The sequence below is a fragment of the Rousettus aegyptiacus genome, unplaced genomic scaffold, assembly GCF_014176215.1.
Source record: "Rousettus aegyptiacus isolate mRouAeg1 unplaced genomic scaffold, mRouAeg1.p scaffold_m13_p_4, whole genome shotgun sequence".
Taxonomy (NCBI): domain Eukaryota; kingdom Metazoa; phylum Chordata; class Mammalia; order Chiroptera; family Pteropodidae; genus Rousettus; species Rousettus aegyptiacus.
The window spans coordinates 100,450,496-100,469,568 of record NW_023416307.1 but is presented as its reverse complement, the minus strand read 5'-3'; the positions used below and the strand labels follow the sequence as shown (position 1 = coordinate 100,469,568).

The 19,073-nt window shown below is 37.1% G+C and overlaps 1 protein-coding gene across 6 annotated transcripts in view; it reads right to left on the bottom strand.

Moving 5' to 3' along the window:
* The window catches only part of FOXP1 (forkhead box P1), a 477,086-nt gene that overhangs the window by 131,758 nt on the left and 326,255 nt on the right, over positions 1-19,073 (bottom strand). For all 6 annotated transcript variants that reach the window (XM_016141476.2, XM_016141480.2, XM_016141479.2 and 3 more), the window contains one exon: positions 5,347-5,448. In XM_016141476.2, coding sequence (XP_015996962.1) covers positions 5,347-5,448 — 102 coding nt within the window. The remainder of the gene's footprint in view (positions 1-5,346; positions 5,449-19,073) is intronic.

The window sequence follows — 19,073 nt, the reverse complement described above, 5'->3', positions numbered from 1 at the left end:
GTTGGCTTGGTTTTATTTTTGCTTACGATATGGAAAATATGATAATTTGTTTATTTATGGAAAACATGGCTCTCTGTAGTTGCTGAGTAAATACACATTGAAGGAGAAGCGATCATTAACTTACTCATGGCATAGTAGTTATCTGTGGCATTAAAAAATTCTATCTTCCAACCCCAGTGCTGCCACTGTCTGGATGCTCTGAAGCAAGTCACTTAACTTCTCTAAGTTTCATTTTTCCTCATCCATATAATGATTTAATAACAGTTCCTATACCACAGAGTAGCTATGAGGCTGGTCCACATTAAGCACTTATTAACCATTAATTATCTTTGCATATGGCGACATATGCGTATGGTGACAAATAACATGCTCACATATAAAATATTAGTATCACGCTTACATTTTAATGCTTAGATACATGTAAGTAAGGTGACCATATAATTAAATGTCCAAACTGGGATACTTTTGATAGAATTATTAATAAATACACCAAGCTAACAGACTGGGGCTGTCCTGGAAAGACTGGGATACAGGGTCACCGTATATATAGCTGAAGTTGAAATAGAAAAACGAGCAAACTCATATTACAACTCACCTCAGAATTTTGGAGGGAGACAAGGACAAAACATACTATTTTAGAAAAAAATTCTTAGAGTTTTTAACCTAGGCAACAATATGGACTTCTTGAGGTTCACGAAACCCTTATAACTAGAGGCAAAATTCTGTGTTTGAGTGCTGTGTTGGGAGGAGGGGTTACTGTTTCTATCACATTTTTAATGGTGTGTGTAATCTGAAAGACTTAATAACCATTTAGAATGCATCGTTTCTATTTTATCACCTCTGATCAAGACTTATTTTTTTAGGGTTTTGGGAATCTCCAAATTTAGAGGGTAACAATGAAATCTTAAAAAGTACTGAAATTTCAACACTTCATAGTTATTTAATGCCAGGGATGCCATTTCTATACAATGTTAACTCTAGACACTTAAAAAACTTATTCGCTCCCTTCTCCTGAATTACACACTTTACTAATTCAGTGCATAGGGATGTTTTTAAGGGTCAGTATTTCAAAACCATTCCATTTCACTATCTATAATGTTAAATTGTAGTTTCCTTTAAAGGTTTCCTCTTACCAATTTATGCCTTAGTGAATAACGTGGAAATGATACAAGGTACTAAGACTCTATGTGGCATTAATGCAAAGCAAAAATGCTGCCTACAGCATGTTTTATATAACTGAAAATAAAAATGCTAAAAAACACCTGCTGAATCTTATATTTGAACCTCCTTCATTTAAAGCAGGAATCCTCATTATAATCCTGAGCTTCCAGCTGAACTAAAAGGCTGACCTTCCAGTGGATTTCGCTATTCTTCCTTCCAGCGAAATGGCCTCCTGCGTGAGGGGCTTGCATATGATATAACCTTGGAAGGAAGGGGATAGGTGGGAGAGAAAACTATCAGGTGATTGGTTTCAAGTTCATATTCTTTATAGATGGCCTGAGACTGTGGTCAGCTTTCCACTATAAGCAACACATAAGGTTTACTTTCTTTCCTAACTTTAATGCTGCCAGAATACACATGTACTTTTACTTTCTTAGGAGAAAATGTGTCATTTGATTTCCTTCCAGTTTATGTACTCATGCCAACAACTAAAATGCTTAAAGAACCAAAATGAATTACTACCCAGAAACGGTGGTCAAAGTTCCAAAATTCGATCAATAAAATTGCTCATCTACTCACAAATTAATCTTCAGCCAGTAAAGTTACACATTTTCGAGGTTACGAGCACACCTGCACTGTTAAGCATTTATTTCACTTGTTTAAGCAACCTCCAGAAATATATAAATATTTATAAAAGTAAGCCTACTATTTTTACTTACATATAATTTTCTTTTTGCAGCAAAACTGTGTTAATTCTTTACAACTCATAAGCATTCTGAAGGCAGGCTCTGTGTCCTCCAGTTTCATATCTATGGGCATCAGCAAAATCCCCTACACATTGTGGCTGTTCCAGAAACCAAGTTGCATCTAATTAACTCAGATCGTTCTGATACTGAATTTACAATGAGGCCAATTTTCAATTTTCATTTGTATCATTCATAAAAAAAAATTGGCAAAGTAAATTAATAGACAAAATAAAGGGCTATGTAGGTTACTAAACAGACTATTTTTTTCAAGAACTTCAGAAGCAGTATTTGTACTTCATTAATCCTTTATGTAAACCAAAACATCTCCCAAGAATGCAGCTAGCTCAGATCTAGGTCAAAATGTATACCTGCAAAGAATGATATTTCTTTCTTATTTATTCTCATCTCCCTGAAATTAGTTCAAATTAGTGATGTTTGACTACATTTTGTGATCTCTATCGAGTAACCACTTATAGCCTCCTCTAACTTTCCATTTTCTTTTGTTTGTATCATCAGCCTGTGAAACTGGAGAGCGCTGCCAAACATAAAGCAGAGAAGTGTGAGATATGCTTAAAATATGAGTCACAGTATATTTGGGGATTTGGGATTCTTTTTTTTTTTTTTTTCCTCAAGCTATCAGCAGATCAAATCTTTCTTTCCTGTCAAGCCTTCCTCTATGAGGAAGATCTGAAATTTGCTAAAATAGGTCTCTTGGTGTAGTTAGGAAGGGTAAGAAGATCAGAAAAAAAACACTGTTAAGATTTACTAAAGGATTTCCCTTTCATTTCAGAGCCATTCTGGCTGAGATGCCCCAGTGAGGACACGGCATGGCAAGATGTATTTAAATGTGAAGGTTATTTCTTCCGTAAATCACCGAGTCTATATACATATTTTTATAACGAGGTAATATACCATGTGACCCGGATTAGTAATTTCTCCTCTCTGTTTATAGAAGGCCAGCCAACATAATAAAACTCTGAGAATTTGCATGACCCGATCCGGCAAATGAGGAGAAGCAGTGTGTGATGCACACATGTATGCCAATGCATGTGCGCGCGCATGCACATACACGCACGCATGCTTGTACACAGACACACACACCCTAGTCAATCAACTCTTATTTTTCCCCTAACCAATTCTTAAAGCTGGTCTAAATTCTCTGCTTGTCAACTCTCCCACTTAGGGGGTAGGAAGGAACTCCAAAGATCTTTAGCAAAACCAGCATTCAATATGGCCCCCTTGTCCCACACTTTTTATACAGACTGAGTGCTCAGCAGAATGTGTTAGGTTGGTTTTGACACTGTCCTTGCCAAGAAAAATGAAGCTCTCTGTATCATCCTCTTCTGGTGGCTAAAAACCTTATAATGGGCAAGAAGATAAAGAGCTCTCAAAAGGAAATCCCTGAAACTTTACTTCATATATTTAGTCCTAAAGGAACTTCGTTCATCTTGGAAACGAAGTTACCTAAAAATGCCATATGTTTCAAAAAAAGCAAGTACGAGGGAAAATAAGTCTAGTATAAAAAATTACAAATGATGTTCAATACCGAAGAGTAGTGCATCAGACAGATTGCGTATGTATATATTGTTTTTTTTTTTAATCTCTAGCCAAAGTTCTACTATGTGTAAGATTTCCAGCCCCCCATAATATATTGTCATTTTTCCAATGCACTTGAGGCCTGATAAATTCAAGAAGACTCAGTATTTTTTAAGGCTGTGAGAACTCCAAGAGGGAGGCAAAAAGAATGGACAGTCATTTGAATCACTGAGTGACAGGCTGGGCTAGTTCCCTGTATACATTAATAAATTAGAATTTTAATTGTGTCTCTGTCTGCAGGAGATGCCCCAGTACTTTAATATGTACCAACAATTGGCTATGTTCTGGAATCTGCAATGTGGCCTCCACTGCTGACCTCTGAAACACAATTCCCAGTCTGACTACGGAAACTGTTCAGTTTGATCCTTTCAACTTATTTGAATCCTGACAAATAAGCTCACAGCTGAAAGGTCAACACAGTCATATTTCATCCTCCAGAGCTGTTCTTAAGACATCTGCACAACAAAGCACTTCTTATAGCACCTGACATGGACCTCAGTGGCACTGTAACTCATTAAAAATGTCCCCAGCATTCACACACATTAAAAGGCATTAGGATTGGTGACGGTTTACCAAGTAAGTGTTTTTGGAAGTGTTAGTAAACAACACATATTTCCATTCAACCATTCAATAAACTATTACTACAGTGTTGAACTTTGCTTCAACAATGATGGTGTCCCAAATATATATAGAACTAAAACTTGTTATCTTTGTTGGATAATTTAGAAATGGGTATTGGTTCACGGTGATCTGAGAAAAGTCAACACAATCTAGAGTCTGAGGTAACCTCGTGATCAAATTAATTAGCACCAAGTTATGCCATTCAGCAACTGTATATAGATTCTGTTCCAAAAAGTCCCATGTGAGAAACTCACCTTAGTCTCCCATTTTGGGGATGCCCACCCTCAGCAATGAAAGTAGTTGAGCTATCTAGTACCTGCAAGTGCCCTGTCTTGGAGGTGAGTATGAATACCCCGAGTCAAGTTCCTTTGAAGTTTCTACTACAATTTTCTGCCCAATATATAATCTAAATTAGGTTTTCATGAACTCACTCCTTCTTCTAGTCTGTTAACCCCTGTCCTCATGTGCCTGAAATGAGAAGTTACTAACACAATCTTTTTTGGTATCTTTCCATAAAAATTGGTCATGATTTTTTAATAATAATTCAGAAGTATACTGGAAACATCCACTAAACAATGGAGTGTGTATTACACTCCTGACTAGGTATATTAAAAATACCATAGTCTCTTCAATCCCAATTATGGTTCTTAACACTCTTGACATTTTGGGCTGAATAATTCTGTCTTTTGGGAAAACTTCATATGCAATATAGGATGTTTAGCAACACCCCTTGCCTCTACCTACTAGATTGTCGGTAGCACCCACGACTCCCCAAGTTGTGACAACCAAAAATGTCTCCAGTCATTGCCCACTGTCCCCTGGAAGGCAAAATCTCCCCCAGTTGAGAACTACTGCACTAAATTAAGGGATGTGTGCATCACACATCATGAGAGAATTTCTAGATCTATCAATAGAGAATGAGGTGACATATTTGAGTACTCTGAACTTTTTCTCAGTGATAAGCCACTCTATCAAGCAACCCGCACCTACAACTACTCATCCTCCTACTACATTAACTAATTAGTAGCTCTCACTCCCAATAGCAAAACTTTTGGTTGAATGGACATTTTTACTAATTTTTCATACTCCACTGGTAAACTAAAAATGTACCTTCTGCATAAGATTTTCTTATATGGTTTGCAATTCTCAGTACAATCCAGTTCTGAACCACTTACCAGCTATCCCAAGGTATAAAATGTCATTTTTAAAAAAGAATTGTCACCTGAAGGGCTGGCTGTTTGTCATTCCTCTTGGGAGATTTTAATCCACTAACTTGTTGCTGTTGTTGCTGCTGAAGAAGGAGCTGTCTTGCCACTTGAAGTGCCTGAACGGAAAAACGAGAGAAAAATGTTTCCGTTACCACACAGGTTCAGGGCCTCTTTCAAAAAAGGACTCCAGGAAGTGCACTTTAGAACAGGATCCTGACTTTCCCATTTCCAGACAAATGAAACAGCAAACAGAACTTTCCACCAGCCTAAGGTGGAAAACTTTCCAGAATTTGTTTATATCTTCTTAGATTTAAGCAGTTTCATACACTGTTCTTTAGGCATAGCAACTCATCTAAGTAGACATTTTATTCCTACAAAAACTCTGATATAAAAATTGAAGCATGAATAATGAGGACTTTTGAGAAAGAATGGCAGGGAGAAGTCAGGAATGACCTGGGCAAATATAGAAACCTATCAGACAATACAGGGCTCATTTCAGAGGTACCTTCACCCTCCTATTTTTCTTGGGGGAACTTGGCAATGCAAGTTGAAAGTAACACTTTCACCACATCTAAGTCCAAATAAGAGGAAGAGTTAAATGGTGCACCAAACTATGGATAAAGTTATTTGGGAAGGAAGATCAAAACAGATGAGCTCTATGCTCAAGGATGACCTCGGTGGAATATGTAAGAGAAAAACTGCAAATTGGACCTCTAAGTCCACGTAGGGTAGATTATGTACCCAAACTGGTTATTACATGTGGCTCTTTCAAACCTATGCCACAGGATGGTTTGCATTTAAAGGCAGTGACTGAAAAAGTGATATGAACTGGAGGTAAAGCAAAAGAAAAAGAGGAAAGTCCTCCTAAGTGCAGGATGTATGACTGACAAATCTTTTTTGTTTTTAATTAAAGTATACTTGACATACAATATTATATTAGTTTCAGGCATAACAGCACAGTGATTCTACACTTATATACTTTATGATGTGATCACCACAATATGGCTAGTCACCATCTGTCACCATACAAAGTTATTGCAATATTACTGACTATATTCTCTGTGCTATACATTAAGACAAATCTTTTTTAAGAGTTCAGATAAAAAAAATGAGTCATAAATAAACACTCATGGGGACATTCACTGTCAAAGAACTGAATAGGAATGACAGCTAGCCATACCATACCAAAAAGAGCAGCTGGATCAGCAATAGAAAGCTCAAGTTTTCAGACATTGTGCTAGATGATCATGAGAAGTTAGGTTATTTGAATAAATTCCACTGAGAACCACAAATGTATACATGGAAGAGACATCAAGAACGCTCATGAAATAATGTGCTTAGCGTTTAGAGACAAATGAGATTTCTTGGTGGTTACACCAATACGAATCTCTAAATGGTAACTAATTATTTGTGTTTCAAAGAAGATGCCCACATAGATGTGGTCAATGTATCAAAAGGGTCTGATACCATAGTCTTAGAAAATGTGCATAACGGACTTTCAATGTTAGCCTGTTCCTCAATGAGGAGCAGAGACTTCATTTCTATAAGAAAATAATGTATATCTCATTTGAAGAAAACTTACAGTGTCATGGCAATGTGAGAGAAAGGTAGTATGGCATGAGGGTTCCTCTGCATTAAACTCGGGAGAAAAGGAAAATAGAGTGGTCAAGAAAATTACTGTTCATGAGCGGATGCATAATGTTATCAAGAGCGGTACTTCTAAAAGGACAACTTCACTAAATTAAGCTCATGACTACACTATTGTGACATACAATATTTTTAAGACACTTTTTAAGGTTGAGTGGTGCCTCTGTGTCTAATAGGCAAAGGGAAGGAATGAAACAGAAGAACAGATAAATAAATGGGTGACAAAGAAAAGATCTTGGGACAGATGGAACCCTTCTATCCCACCTCCCTAATGCACCCACACCTCTTGTCCTAGGGAGGCCTTATGCCTACTGAACTCACCACAACCAGCCCTTCAGGTGCAATATACAGGCTATTTCATTGTGTCTGGGAAGAGACTTGTTTAAATCTGCCTGGAAGAGCCTGGAGAAAAGACGCTGCCTGAGAGGGACTCTGGAAGCCAAGATGCCTGGGAGAGCTGCCTGAGGCCCCAGCCTGCTATCTCTGAGGAGGATTTACCATTACTGGACTCTGGGTTTCCTTGTCTCCTTGGAGACGCTCAGTACATGCGTAGGTGTAAAAGTGGGCAGAGTGAAGATTTCATTTATATCATATAAGAAAAATAGTCCCCTTTGCAAGGTGGCTGTAGGAGCAAAAGCATCTCCCCTCCTTATATATATGTTTCTTTAGCTATTTCACATGAGTTTTTATGGCTTTTAAATGTAGGAGAGGGAACTATTATATATTTTAACTGCAACCATAAGAGTTCCCAGAGTAATAGACTGATCAACAAAGAAGGTTCTGGCTGCTAGTTGGAAAGGCAGAGAAAGGGAGCATATATGACAGTGAAAAGATAGCTCTGAGAATGATATGGAGAGGAAGAGGAGAAAGGTTACATACATTTAATACCAAAATAGAGCAAACAAAGAAAAACAAAGTAACAATTCCATACATTTTCAGTCTTCGTTAAAATAACTAATCATGTTTTACCAAATATTTGGAGAAGAGATACTCAATATTTAAATAACCAAGTGTCAGAGAATCTATACAATCAGTTTCTCATTTCGGCAAAAGGGATGACAGTATCCTTAAAAAAAAAGTACACACACAGAGGGAAATAAACTGTTCTTATATGGACATGTTCTCATAAATACACTTAAGTAAAGTACTGGACTTGAACTTGAGTTTCCAACAAATTTTTATGGAGCTAGATCTATACAATGATTATACATTTTAAAACTAGTTACTGGAATCCTTGCTGGTTTGAAATTATTTTGCTGGTCTGAAGAAAAAAAAGTCATTTACGTATAGAATATCTTTTCCAGACCCAACACGGGGTACGTGAACTTACATAATCACACAAAGAACTCCGACTCCCTCAGAGCATTTCATACTGAGCCCCATTAAAGCAGATAATCAGAGATATTTGCACAGGGCAAAAAAAGTTTAGGAACTTGTGGAAACAAAAGAGAAATTTCAGTCAATCTACTGAAGAGAGAAGAATACAAGGTGAAGATGTGCAAATTGGCTTTCAAAGTCTTTCTCAAAATGAATGCAAACAGGTAAAATAACTTCAAATATTTGGGATAGAGAAACAATGCTAGTGCAAAGAATTGTTCGTCTTGATATGGCCTTATCATGAGTGTGGGAACAGAGCCAGAGCAATGTACTACACCTCATTCACCTCTACAAATCTACTTAGCTCAGCTAGAGTTTTAAATCATAATTTATTAGGATTTACAAAGTGCTACAAAATCAACCACTAAACGGTTGCTTTTCTGACTTCCATGATATATAAATTACTTAATCTAGATTTTAAATTGACACACACAAAAAAAGGAGAAAAAAAAATCCTAGTATACTAGACTATGCATTTGAGCATTATAATACAGATCTCTGGTATTTACAATTTGGAGAAAGTAAAAAATGCTGTCACATTCATTGTTGGTCAATGGAAAAACTCTGGAATGATTGATGGAATCCCCTTTGGAAATTGCACTGAAAACCTGACCACAGGATATGTCCACTGTGTTCCCCTTACATGCTTACTTGATAGCCATTTTTACCTGTAAAATGCATCAAGACCAGATTAATGTCTTTCATCTCAGACTCACTGCCTGAATCGCATAGATTCTTTTTTTTTTTCAATAAAACTAAAGAGTGAGGATAAACCTTTCTTATTTTCAAAACAGTATCTCCATCACAGCTGGAGAAAGGTACCTCAAGATATGCTGTTTGGTGCGAAGAGTGTCAATTGTATGGTGATAGTAACTAGACTTTAGGGGGTGATCACTCAGTAGTGTATACAGGTGTCAAATTATACTGTTGTACACCTGAAATTGATGCATATATAAAAATATATATATATCCTGCTTGGAAATAAAATTAGATCATTTGGATTTAAGCTAGCAAGTTATGTGAATATGCATTCGTGTGTGTATGAGAGATGGGGATAGACAGAAAACAAGAAATGAAAAAAATTATCTTTTAGGAAATAAGAACCAAGGGTGACTCAAGTTTCAGACCAAATGCTAATGTAAATAACTTAAAAGGTCCCATACCCAAACATTTGAAGAAGAATCAAAACCTATTCTTCTCAAACTATTTCAAACAAATTAAGAGGAAGGAAGGCTCCCACGCTCATTTTACAAAGCCACTATTAACCCGATTCCAAAACCAGAAAAAGATATTTGAAAAAAAGATAATTATAGGCCGATATCCCTGATGAACATAGATGCAAAAATCCTCAATAAAATATTACCAGACTGAATCCTGCAAGATATTAAAAAAGATCATACACCATGATCACTTGGGATTTATACCTGGGATGCAAGGTTGGTTCAATAACCTCAAATCAATTAATGTGATATACCAAATTAAATATTAAAAAATAAAAATGATATGATCGCATCAATAGATGCAGAAAAAACGTTTGACAAAATCTAGAATCCATTTATGATAAAAACTGTCAGCAAAGTGGTAATAGAGGGAAAATAACTCAACATAATAAAGGCCATATATGACAAGCTACAACTAACATCATACTCAATGAGGAAAAGCTAAAAACATTTTCCTTAAGACAAGGATGCCAGCCTGCACCACTTTCATTCCACATGGCATTGAAAGTCACAGCCACAGCAATCAGACAAGAAAAAGAAATAAAAGGCATCCAAACTGGAAAAGAGGAGGTAAAACGTATTTGCAGATGACATGATACTACATTGAGAGAACCCTAAAGAGTCAGCCAAAAGAATCGTTAGAACTGATCAATTCAGTAAAATAGCAGGATACAAAATATTCACATGTCAGTTGCATTTTTATACACCAATAATGAACTATCAGAAAGAGAAATTAAGAAAACAATCCCATTTATAATTGTATAAAAAAATACCTAGGAATAAATTTAGCCAAGATAGAACCTGTACTTGGAAAATTATGTCATTGAAGAAAGAAACTGAAGAAGATACAAATAAATGAAAGCATATACGGTGCTCGTAGGTAGGACAAATTAACATCATTAAAATGTCTGTAGTATCCAAAGCCACTTCTATCAAAATACCAATGACATTTTTCAAAGAACTAAAACAAATAATTCTAAAATTTACATGGAGCCATAAAAGACCCCATATAGTCACAGCAATCTTAATAAAGAAGAAAAAAGTTGAAGGAATCACATTACCAGATATCAAACTATACTACAAGGCAACAGTAATTAAAACAGCATGGTACTGTCATAAAAACAGACACATAGATCAATGGAACAGAGTAGAGAGCGCAGAAATAAATTCATGCTTATATAGTTATTTATTCTATGACAAAGGGGCAAGAATATACAACAGGGTAAAGAAAGTCTATTCGACAAATAGCACTAGGAGAACTGGGCAGACCCATGCAAAAAAATGAAACTCGACCACCTTCTTACACCATATACAAGAATAAACTCAAATGGATTGAAGACTTAAATGTAAGACCCCAAATCATAAAACTCCTAGGAGAAAACATAAGCAGTAAACTCTCTGACATTGCTCTTAGTAATAATTTTTCTGATTTTTTTTTCTTGGGCAAGAAAAACAAAAACAAAAAATAAACAAAAGGGACTATATCAATCTAAAATGTTTAAGCACAGTTAAGGAAATCATCAACAAAATGAAAAGACAGCCTACTGAATGGGAGAAGATATTTGCCAATTAATGCCATCTGATAAGGGGTTATTCAAAATTTAGAAAGAACTCATACAACTCAACACTAAAAAACAAACAAAAACCAAAAACCGAAAAACAAAAACAAAAAAATAACCAAACGAATCAATTAAAAAAAAAACTGGCAAAGGACCTAAATAGGCGTTTCTTCAAAGATGGCCAATAGACATATGAAAGATGCTCAACGTCACTAACCATCAGAGAAATGCAAATTAAAACCACAATGTGATATCACTTCATACCTGTCGAATGGCTATCATCAATAAAACAAAAACAAGAGTTGGCAAGGATGTGGAGAAAAGGGAACCCTCGCACACTGTGAGTGGGATTGCAAGCTAGTATAGCCACTATGGAAAACAGTTCTGAGGCTCCTCAAAAAATTAAAAATAGAACTACCTTATAACCCAGCAATTGCACTTCTGGATATTTATCCAAAAAAAAAAAAATCAAAACACAAATTTGAAAAAACATACACATTCCTATGTTCACTGCAGCATTATTTACAATAGCCAAGATAGGAAGCAACCTAAGTGCCCATCAATAGATCACTGGATGAAGAAGAGGTGGTGTACACACACACACGCACACACACATACACACACACACACACACACACACACCGGAATATTACTCAGTCATTAAAAAATGAAATCTTGCCATTTGTAATGACATGGGTGGACCTAGAGGGTTTTATGCTAAGTGAAATAAGCCAGAGAAAGACAAATACCATATGATTTCACTTATATGTGGAATCTAATGAACAAAATAAACAAACAAACAAAACAGACACAGACTCATGGATACGGAGAATAAACTGGTGATTGCCAGATGAGGGTGGCGGGGTGGGGGTGAGGTGGGGTGGGTAGGAGGCTGGGTGAAAATGGTGAAGAGATCAAGAGGTACAAACTGGCAGTTACGAAACAGTCATGGGGACGTAAAGTATGCATAAGGAATATAGTCAAAAATATTGTGATAACTCTGCAAACTGCCATGTCGGCATTAGATTAATCGTGGGGGGTGGGGGGGTCACTTCATGAATTACATAAAAGTCTAACCACTATTCTGTACACCTAAAACTAATATAAAATAGCATTGAATGTCAACTTTAATTGAAAAATAAAAATTAAAATAAAAGGTCCCATCTCAGTTCTGGGGACCTTTTACTCTTGGTGACGGTTCCTGGGCTGGGTTGAGTCAATGTTTCCTTTACGACAGATTTGACGACTGCCTGGCACTGCATAACTCAGTGCTGTATTTGAGTGCTAGGCTCAGGTTACAGTAAAGACACAGTTCAAAGATGTCATAGAGTGCAGGTGACTGATAAAGCCAGGCACTTAAGAGTCCAGTTGCACACATGCCCACTTATTTTCTTTCAATAAGCTAAAATAAATGGCTCTGTGAGCTAACAGAGAAAGAGGTAAAAAGCATACCCCGCCTCCATCTCTGGATTGGCTAGTCTCCTTCTCTGCCTTCGCTGTCATCTTTGCTTCCATGTACAAAAATTACACAAAGGGTTGGAGTCACCTTATGGTAGGTACGCCGTGGGCAACAGCCAGCTCAGTACTCAGGGAAACTGGTGCTTGGTTGCTAGTTTGGCAGGCCATGCTTTTATTCTAACTGGAGGCTTGGACATTTTTGACACACCTTCCATTCTATTGGTTCAAGATTACTTTATTCTCATCAGTGCCTTCACATGCCTAGTAAATAAATACCATCTGTTATTTATAAACTATGTTTTACATAAGCATGTTTACAACTTTTGAGCTATTTGCATCTCCAGTTCATAGCAGGTGTTTATATTTTAGGGGCTAGGAATCCCTATGTTTAGCATGTTTTTCAAGGTAGCTGATGCTCAAAAACATGTTTACTGTATTTTAAGAAACATCAAGTTTACACAAAATACGTTTTGAGTAAACATGCACACATACACAAAGCAAGCCAGTAGAAGAAGACTTCATACAATTTTTTTAATAACATACTTGGTGAGGATATCTGAGATAAGCACTGATACATAGAGGTCTTCAAAAAATATGACTAACTGCAATGTTTAGGTGACAGGATGGCAAACTCTAGTCCGTGGACCAAATCTAACCCATTACCTGTTTTTGTTCAGTTCATAAGAATGGTTCTTACTTATTTAAACAGCAGATAAAATAATAACAGGAAGAATATTTTGTGACATGTGAAAATTATATGGAATTCAAATTTCAGTGTCCACACATAAACTTTTATTTGAACACAGTCATGTTTGTTTGCTTACATACCATCTATGGACACAAAGTAGAGTTAAGTATTTGTGACAGATACTGTATGGCCCCCAAAGCTCAAAAAACCAGAGAGCCTATCTGACCCTTTACCGGAAAAGTCTGCCGACTCCTGTCTTAGGTCTCTATCTGTATTCTGAGATTCCCCAAGATGCCGCTGGACACAGTTTTATATAAACAAAGCTTGTAATCAGTTGCCCAAAATAATTTTAGAATTTAGCTAAGATGCAAGGACATTACTAATTGGCTGTTCTTAAAGATCAAACTCATTTTGATTTTCTGAAAAGGAAGTGGGACATGAAAACAAAATACATCCATGCGTTCTTCTATCTGAAACTATTTAAAACTAGTTGCAAACTTTGAACATGTGTTTCTTCCCACAGATAATTTACAGCAGTTCAGACTGAATCTCTTCAATCGGGTGTGAGGTCCTGAACACCCTCAGAATAAAGACAACATGTGCTATTGGCCAGTTGAGAAGAGCTGGTTATTTCCTGTCTGCCTGAGAAGTTGTCCCACTTCCAGCTTCAAAGGCTGCTATGAGTCAGCCACTCTTCCTCTAATTTCTTTTCCTAGACTCTCCCCACCCCTCAAGATCAAACCTGTTTCTCAGATAATTTCACAGGCTAATCAACGGTCACTGTGCATATGGGGGTGGGAGGAAAAGCTAGCAATAAAAAGCAGCTTGAGAAGCTTAGGAAGAAAGAAATCATATTCTCTCTTTCATTTCTCACCCCCTATGTACACCTTGAGTCCCTCCAGAGAGCCTTTTCTCCCCTGAAATAGTTTTCTATCTTGGTGCAATCCCAGCAACTAACGACCATCCTAACACGAGTCCTCATTACTCCACATGATCTGGCAATTGCTCTGTAGCAAGACCTGGGACCACGTATGCAGGGAAACTGCATCTCACCTCCTTGCTTTATACAAAGTAATCACTGTAGTACAGGATAGAAAGAAGGTGTGTGGGTCACTTAAAAAAAATCATAGTGGCTGACAGGACTAGATGCATTCACATAGAATCAACAACATTCCAAGGCAGTGAGTTTTCCAGCAAGAATGCAAATACATATTTATATAACTATCATATACACATATGCTATTTACAAATGGAGCACTTGATTATCATGTGAAAATGGAAAAGTGAACTAATTTCATAGAGGGATTCCAGTGATTGTGAAATTATTAGAAGTTCAAGGAAATATCAGGTCACATTACCAGTGTCATAAGTAAAATGATAATTACAAAAACATGTTCCCTATCAAAATTTTCATATAAAGAAGGTAACAATCATCAAAAAATCAGAGAGCCTTTAACAGTGACTGCTTGGTCTACTCTATGATACTGCAAATAAAGGTACAGACTGAGCATTCATTGGTAGTTGGTTCACTTGGCATGACCCCCAAAAGCAGGTAGGGCTGACAGCAAAAGCCTTAGATCAACTGGGAAACTGAATTTGAATCAGTGACCTAGAAGGGAAAGGTTCCATGTATCGTCATCCATCCTCAGAGTTCTAACAGCTGGGGAAATATCCTATGCTTTGAGGGCACATCACAATAGCTGATATTTAGAGAGGGCGTGGATTTCTCAAAATGTTTCACAGTCTTTGCAAACAGTTAACAAGATAATATCTAGACAGACATGGTGAAAAATCGGAGCAGAGACAACCGCACTGCTATAGCACTCCAATATTATATATTGGAATTAAAATCAAACAGAACAGAAAATAGAAAACTCAAGGAGCCCTACTGTCATTGTCCTAACTGCAAAAGCAGATACGGCCATGGGCAGGCAGTGTTAGCCGAGGTATTATGGGTAGGGAAAAATGAGGCCATGACACAACATCCTTCCACCACCTGGACCACTACAAATTCTTTATCAACCTATACCAGCCTGAACCTCCACTTTCTAGATCTAGTTCCATTGTCAGGTTACCCAAATCCTTATCGACATGATTTTATGTTCTTCAAGCTATGCATGGAACGGTTATCACTGCTACAACACTTAATAATTACATTTCTCATTTTTGTTTTACTTAAAAATTTAACAAATAATGCAAAGACATGAAGACAGGGAATTTGAGAGTTGTATGTGTATTTTATTGGGAGAAAAGATAACAAATAACTTTTTTTTTTTAAGAAATACTGGGATCAAGGAGAACTGAAGTGTGTAACTTTGTTCCAGTGCCCTTCGTGTAACCAGTGTCCTTGTGTCATGCCATGACTTGTCAGCATTTCTGCTTTGGGGTTAACACACCACCCCACACATTGACTGCAGGAGACATGGACACAGAAATATGAGATGACTCTAGAAAGGAGGAGGCATTCTGCTACAAGTCCCACCCCTAAAACGAACCTAGAAAGTAGAAAGGGGTGAGTGAACCCTATATTCATTAGCAATTATGAATAACCCTTCTTATTAAAGTATCTAAGTAGAGAACACTTCTTGCCGAAAAAGGTAAAGGCTAAAAACTTTCATGAGACAAAAAGAAAAAGGATATCTATGATTCTCCTGCAAAATCAGCTGAAATAAGTGTAATGGCTACAGTCAAGAAGTCTGTTTGAAGTCTCTTATAAGAAGTGAAACAACCCGCCATCACACTTCTACTCCATACACCTATTAACATAGGGCCCTACAAGCACCTTGCTGAAGCAGTGGTTGGCTACTCCATGCTAGAGCCGCTGCCAGATGCTGAATCACCACCACCAAGTCTCCAGCACCTGAGTTGTCTTTAGAGGGATTCCATTCCAGCAGGGCCCAAGCCCGAGCCTGTCTAGCTCATGAGAGTTGACAGGACCACAGCCTGGGGTGCTATGACTGTAGGCGATATGAATATTGCAGTGAAGTAAAACAGAAGTCAAGTTTATTAGAAAATGTCTAAAATGTTAAGTTGGATGCTGCATCAAACCCATTCCCCTTCATTAAAGGAAGGACTAGATTATGTCCAAAAATAAATAGATCGGTCCATCCAGTCCTTCTCCAAGTTCTCAAAGTAGAAAACATGGGGGTGAAATGGGAGGAAAAATAAATCAAAGGGATCTATTAACTCACCGGAGTAAACCACTGTTTACTGCAATTGCCTTTTATGAGGCTGCAGCCCAGCAACTCTCATTATGAATAATCCAGATTCATATCTTTCCATACCTTGGAATGAGACTTGCTAATTTTGAAGCCGGAGAAGAATCTGGTTAAAATCATGCTCAAAATTTTCTATGATTTCACTAGTAACACTGAACCTAGTTTCTGCACAAACAAATATGATGCTGTATTCTTTTTCTCTTATAAGTCACACACATTTGGGGCGCCCTAAGAGGTGATGAACACCTGTGAATGTTTTGCTTCATGAAAAACCTTCCTTCCTAAACCTGCATTTTGGGCAAAGAAGCAATAGTGAAAACCAGTTAAGAGACAACATTCCAGCAGAGATTAAAACAAACAAACAAACAAACAAACTTTTAAATAAAAAAAAAAATAAAAGAGAGAGAGAGAGAGATGGGAATAGGGGAAAGACCCAAATAAGACTAATAATCTAAAAGGTAGACCTAGTCACTCTTGGCCAAAGTTAGCCAACACAGAAAAAAAAAAAAAAAAAAGCCTATTGTTCTCCAACAACTTATACTTCTCAAAGCAGTTATTGCAAATAGCAAAAATTACATCTGTTTAACAGTTTGAGAAATGAGGACATCTGGAAACATAGAGACAAGTGTAGGGTAATAACTCCCTCTATTGAGGATACTAAAATTAAAACAGTGTATTGAATTGTTTACTAAGTGCCAGGCATTATGTCAGTTAGTTGTTCTAGACTTATTTTATTTCTAAGGGAAGCAGAGAAAGGGTTTATAAAACTGACTTAAAGTGGGAAAAACTAAAAGACTGCGAGGTTCTGTGACTTGCCCAAGGTCACAAGTCTAGCAGTGGTTAGCATGGAAAAGCAAAATCAACAAACATTGTCTCTTGAGAACTTGACACTCACGTTCTACCAAGGTCATTGATTAGACCAAAAAAACAGCCATGGTCCTGGCAAATGGATATGCGATCCCACCTAGCCAGAAATGCATGAATGAAAGTGGGTCCCTTTGCCTTCTGGATGAAGAGAAAAGCCCTGTCAGGGTTTCACACCTAACTTTATCTGCCTCTTCCCCCCAAAGACTTGTTTTTTTTTTCAACCAGATCTTCCCAGTCCCAGGGCTCTTGGAGCCATGGCCACATTTATATTTATGATCTTCATGTTCTCTGCCCATATCTATAAGGCAATTTTCTCCATTTAAATTCTGCCTTTCCTAGACAAATACTGCATGATCTCACATACATGGAATCTTTTTTAAAAAGCCGAACTCTTAGGAGCAGAGAGAAACCCGATTGTTGCCAAGGGCTGGGGAGAAGGGAAATGGGGAGATGGTTAAAAGGCAGAGGTTCGGTCCTGTCAAATGAATAAGTTTTGGAGATCTGATGTACAGCTGGTGACTCTACTTACTAATACTGTATTATATGCTTGAAATTTTCCAATAGGATACATCTTAAATCTTCTCATGACATACAAAAGGATAACTAGGTAGTGGTGATAGATAAGTTATTTAGCTTGATTGTGGTGATCTTTTCACAATGTATACATATGTAAAAAATCAAGTTGTATACCTTAAGCATATATAATTTCTATATGTCAAAGAGATTGTAATAAAGTTGTTAAAAATTAAAAATAAATTTTTAATTAAAAAAATAAATTCTACCTTTCCCTAAAAATTCTGTTCGCAATCCAAATCTTTTAAGCAGCAATGTTTTTAATGTCCCCCAACCCAAAGGACCAGTGCTGCTTCTGAATTACCGTAGCACTCTGGGTTCCTATGTGTTTGATGGCAAATCCCAAGCAGACACACAGGAAGGAGTTCATCCATCTTCTTTTGGGATACTGATGGTGTCACCAGCATCCCTTCTTATCCGTTCTTCAAACCTGAATAGGGACAAATCCCCTGTTCTTTGGTTCACCTGAGCCAAGGTTGAGATTCTTCAAAAAGAGTTTTTCATAAATCAAACAATGGAGATGCTGATCTAAGAAAACACGGATTTCTTCTTACAATTTAACTGAAGTACAGCTATAGCTCACGCACCTAAACACCCATGCCTATGCTATGCTTTCATTTAAGGTAGATCTGTTCCTCTCTGCCCACTTGGCATGGCTTTCAGGTCCAGTAGGATGCCTGGCCCCTATTTTTAAGCACCTATTGTGGATTCTCACACTCAGCTATAATTGTAAGCTTTTTGTTGGGGCTGGAGGGTGTTAAATAACTGTATTCATTTAAAAAAGTATTTTCTCTGAATGTCCCTCCCCTTTACTGAGACATACTTAACATGTTACAGTGTAACAGTTTTAGGTGTACAACATGATGATTATATACATACATACATAAGTACATACATATATACATACAATTACCATGATAATTTTAGTTAAAACCCATCAGCTCACATAGCTACATTTTTTTCCTTAGGACGAGAAGGAACTTTTAGGATCTATTCTCTTACCAATTTTCAAATATAAGATACAGTATTATTAATTTTAGTCACCATGCTGTATATTACATCCCCAGAACTTAATTTATCTTATAACTGGCAGTTTGTAACTTTTGACCACCTTCACCCATTTCCCCATCCCCC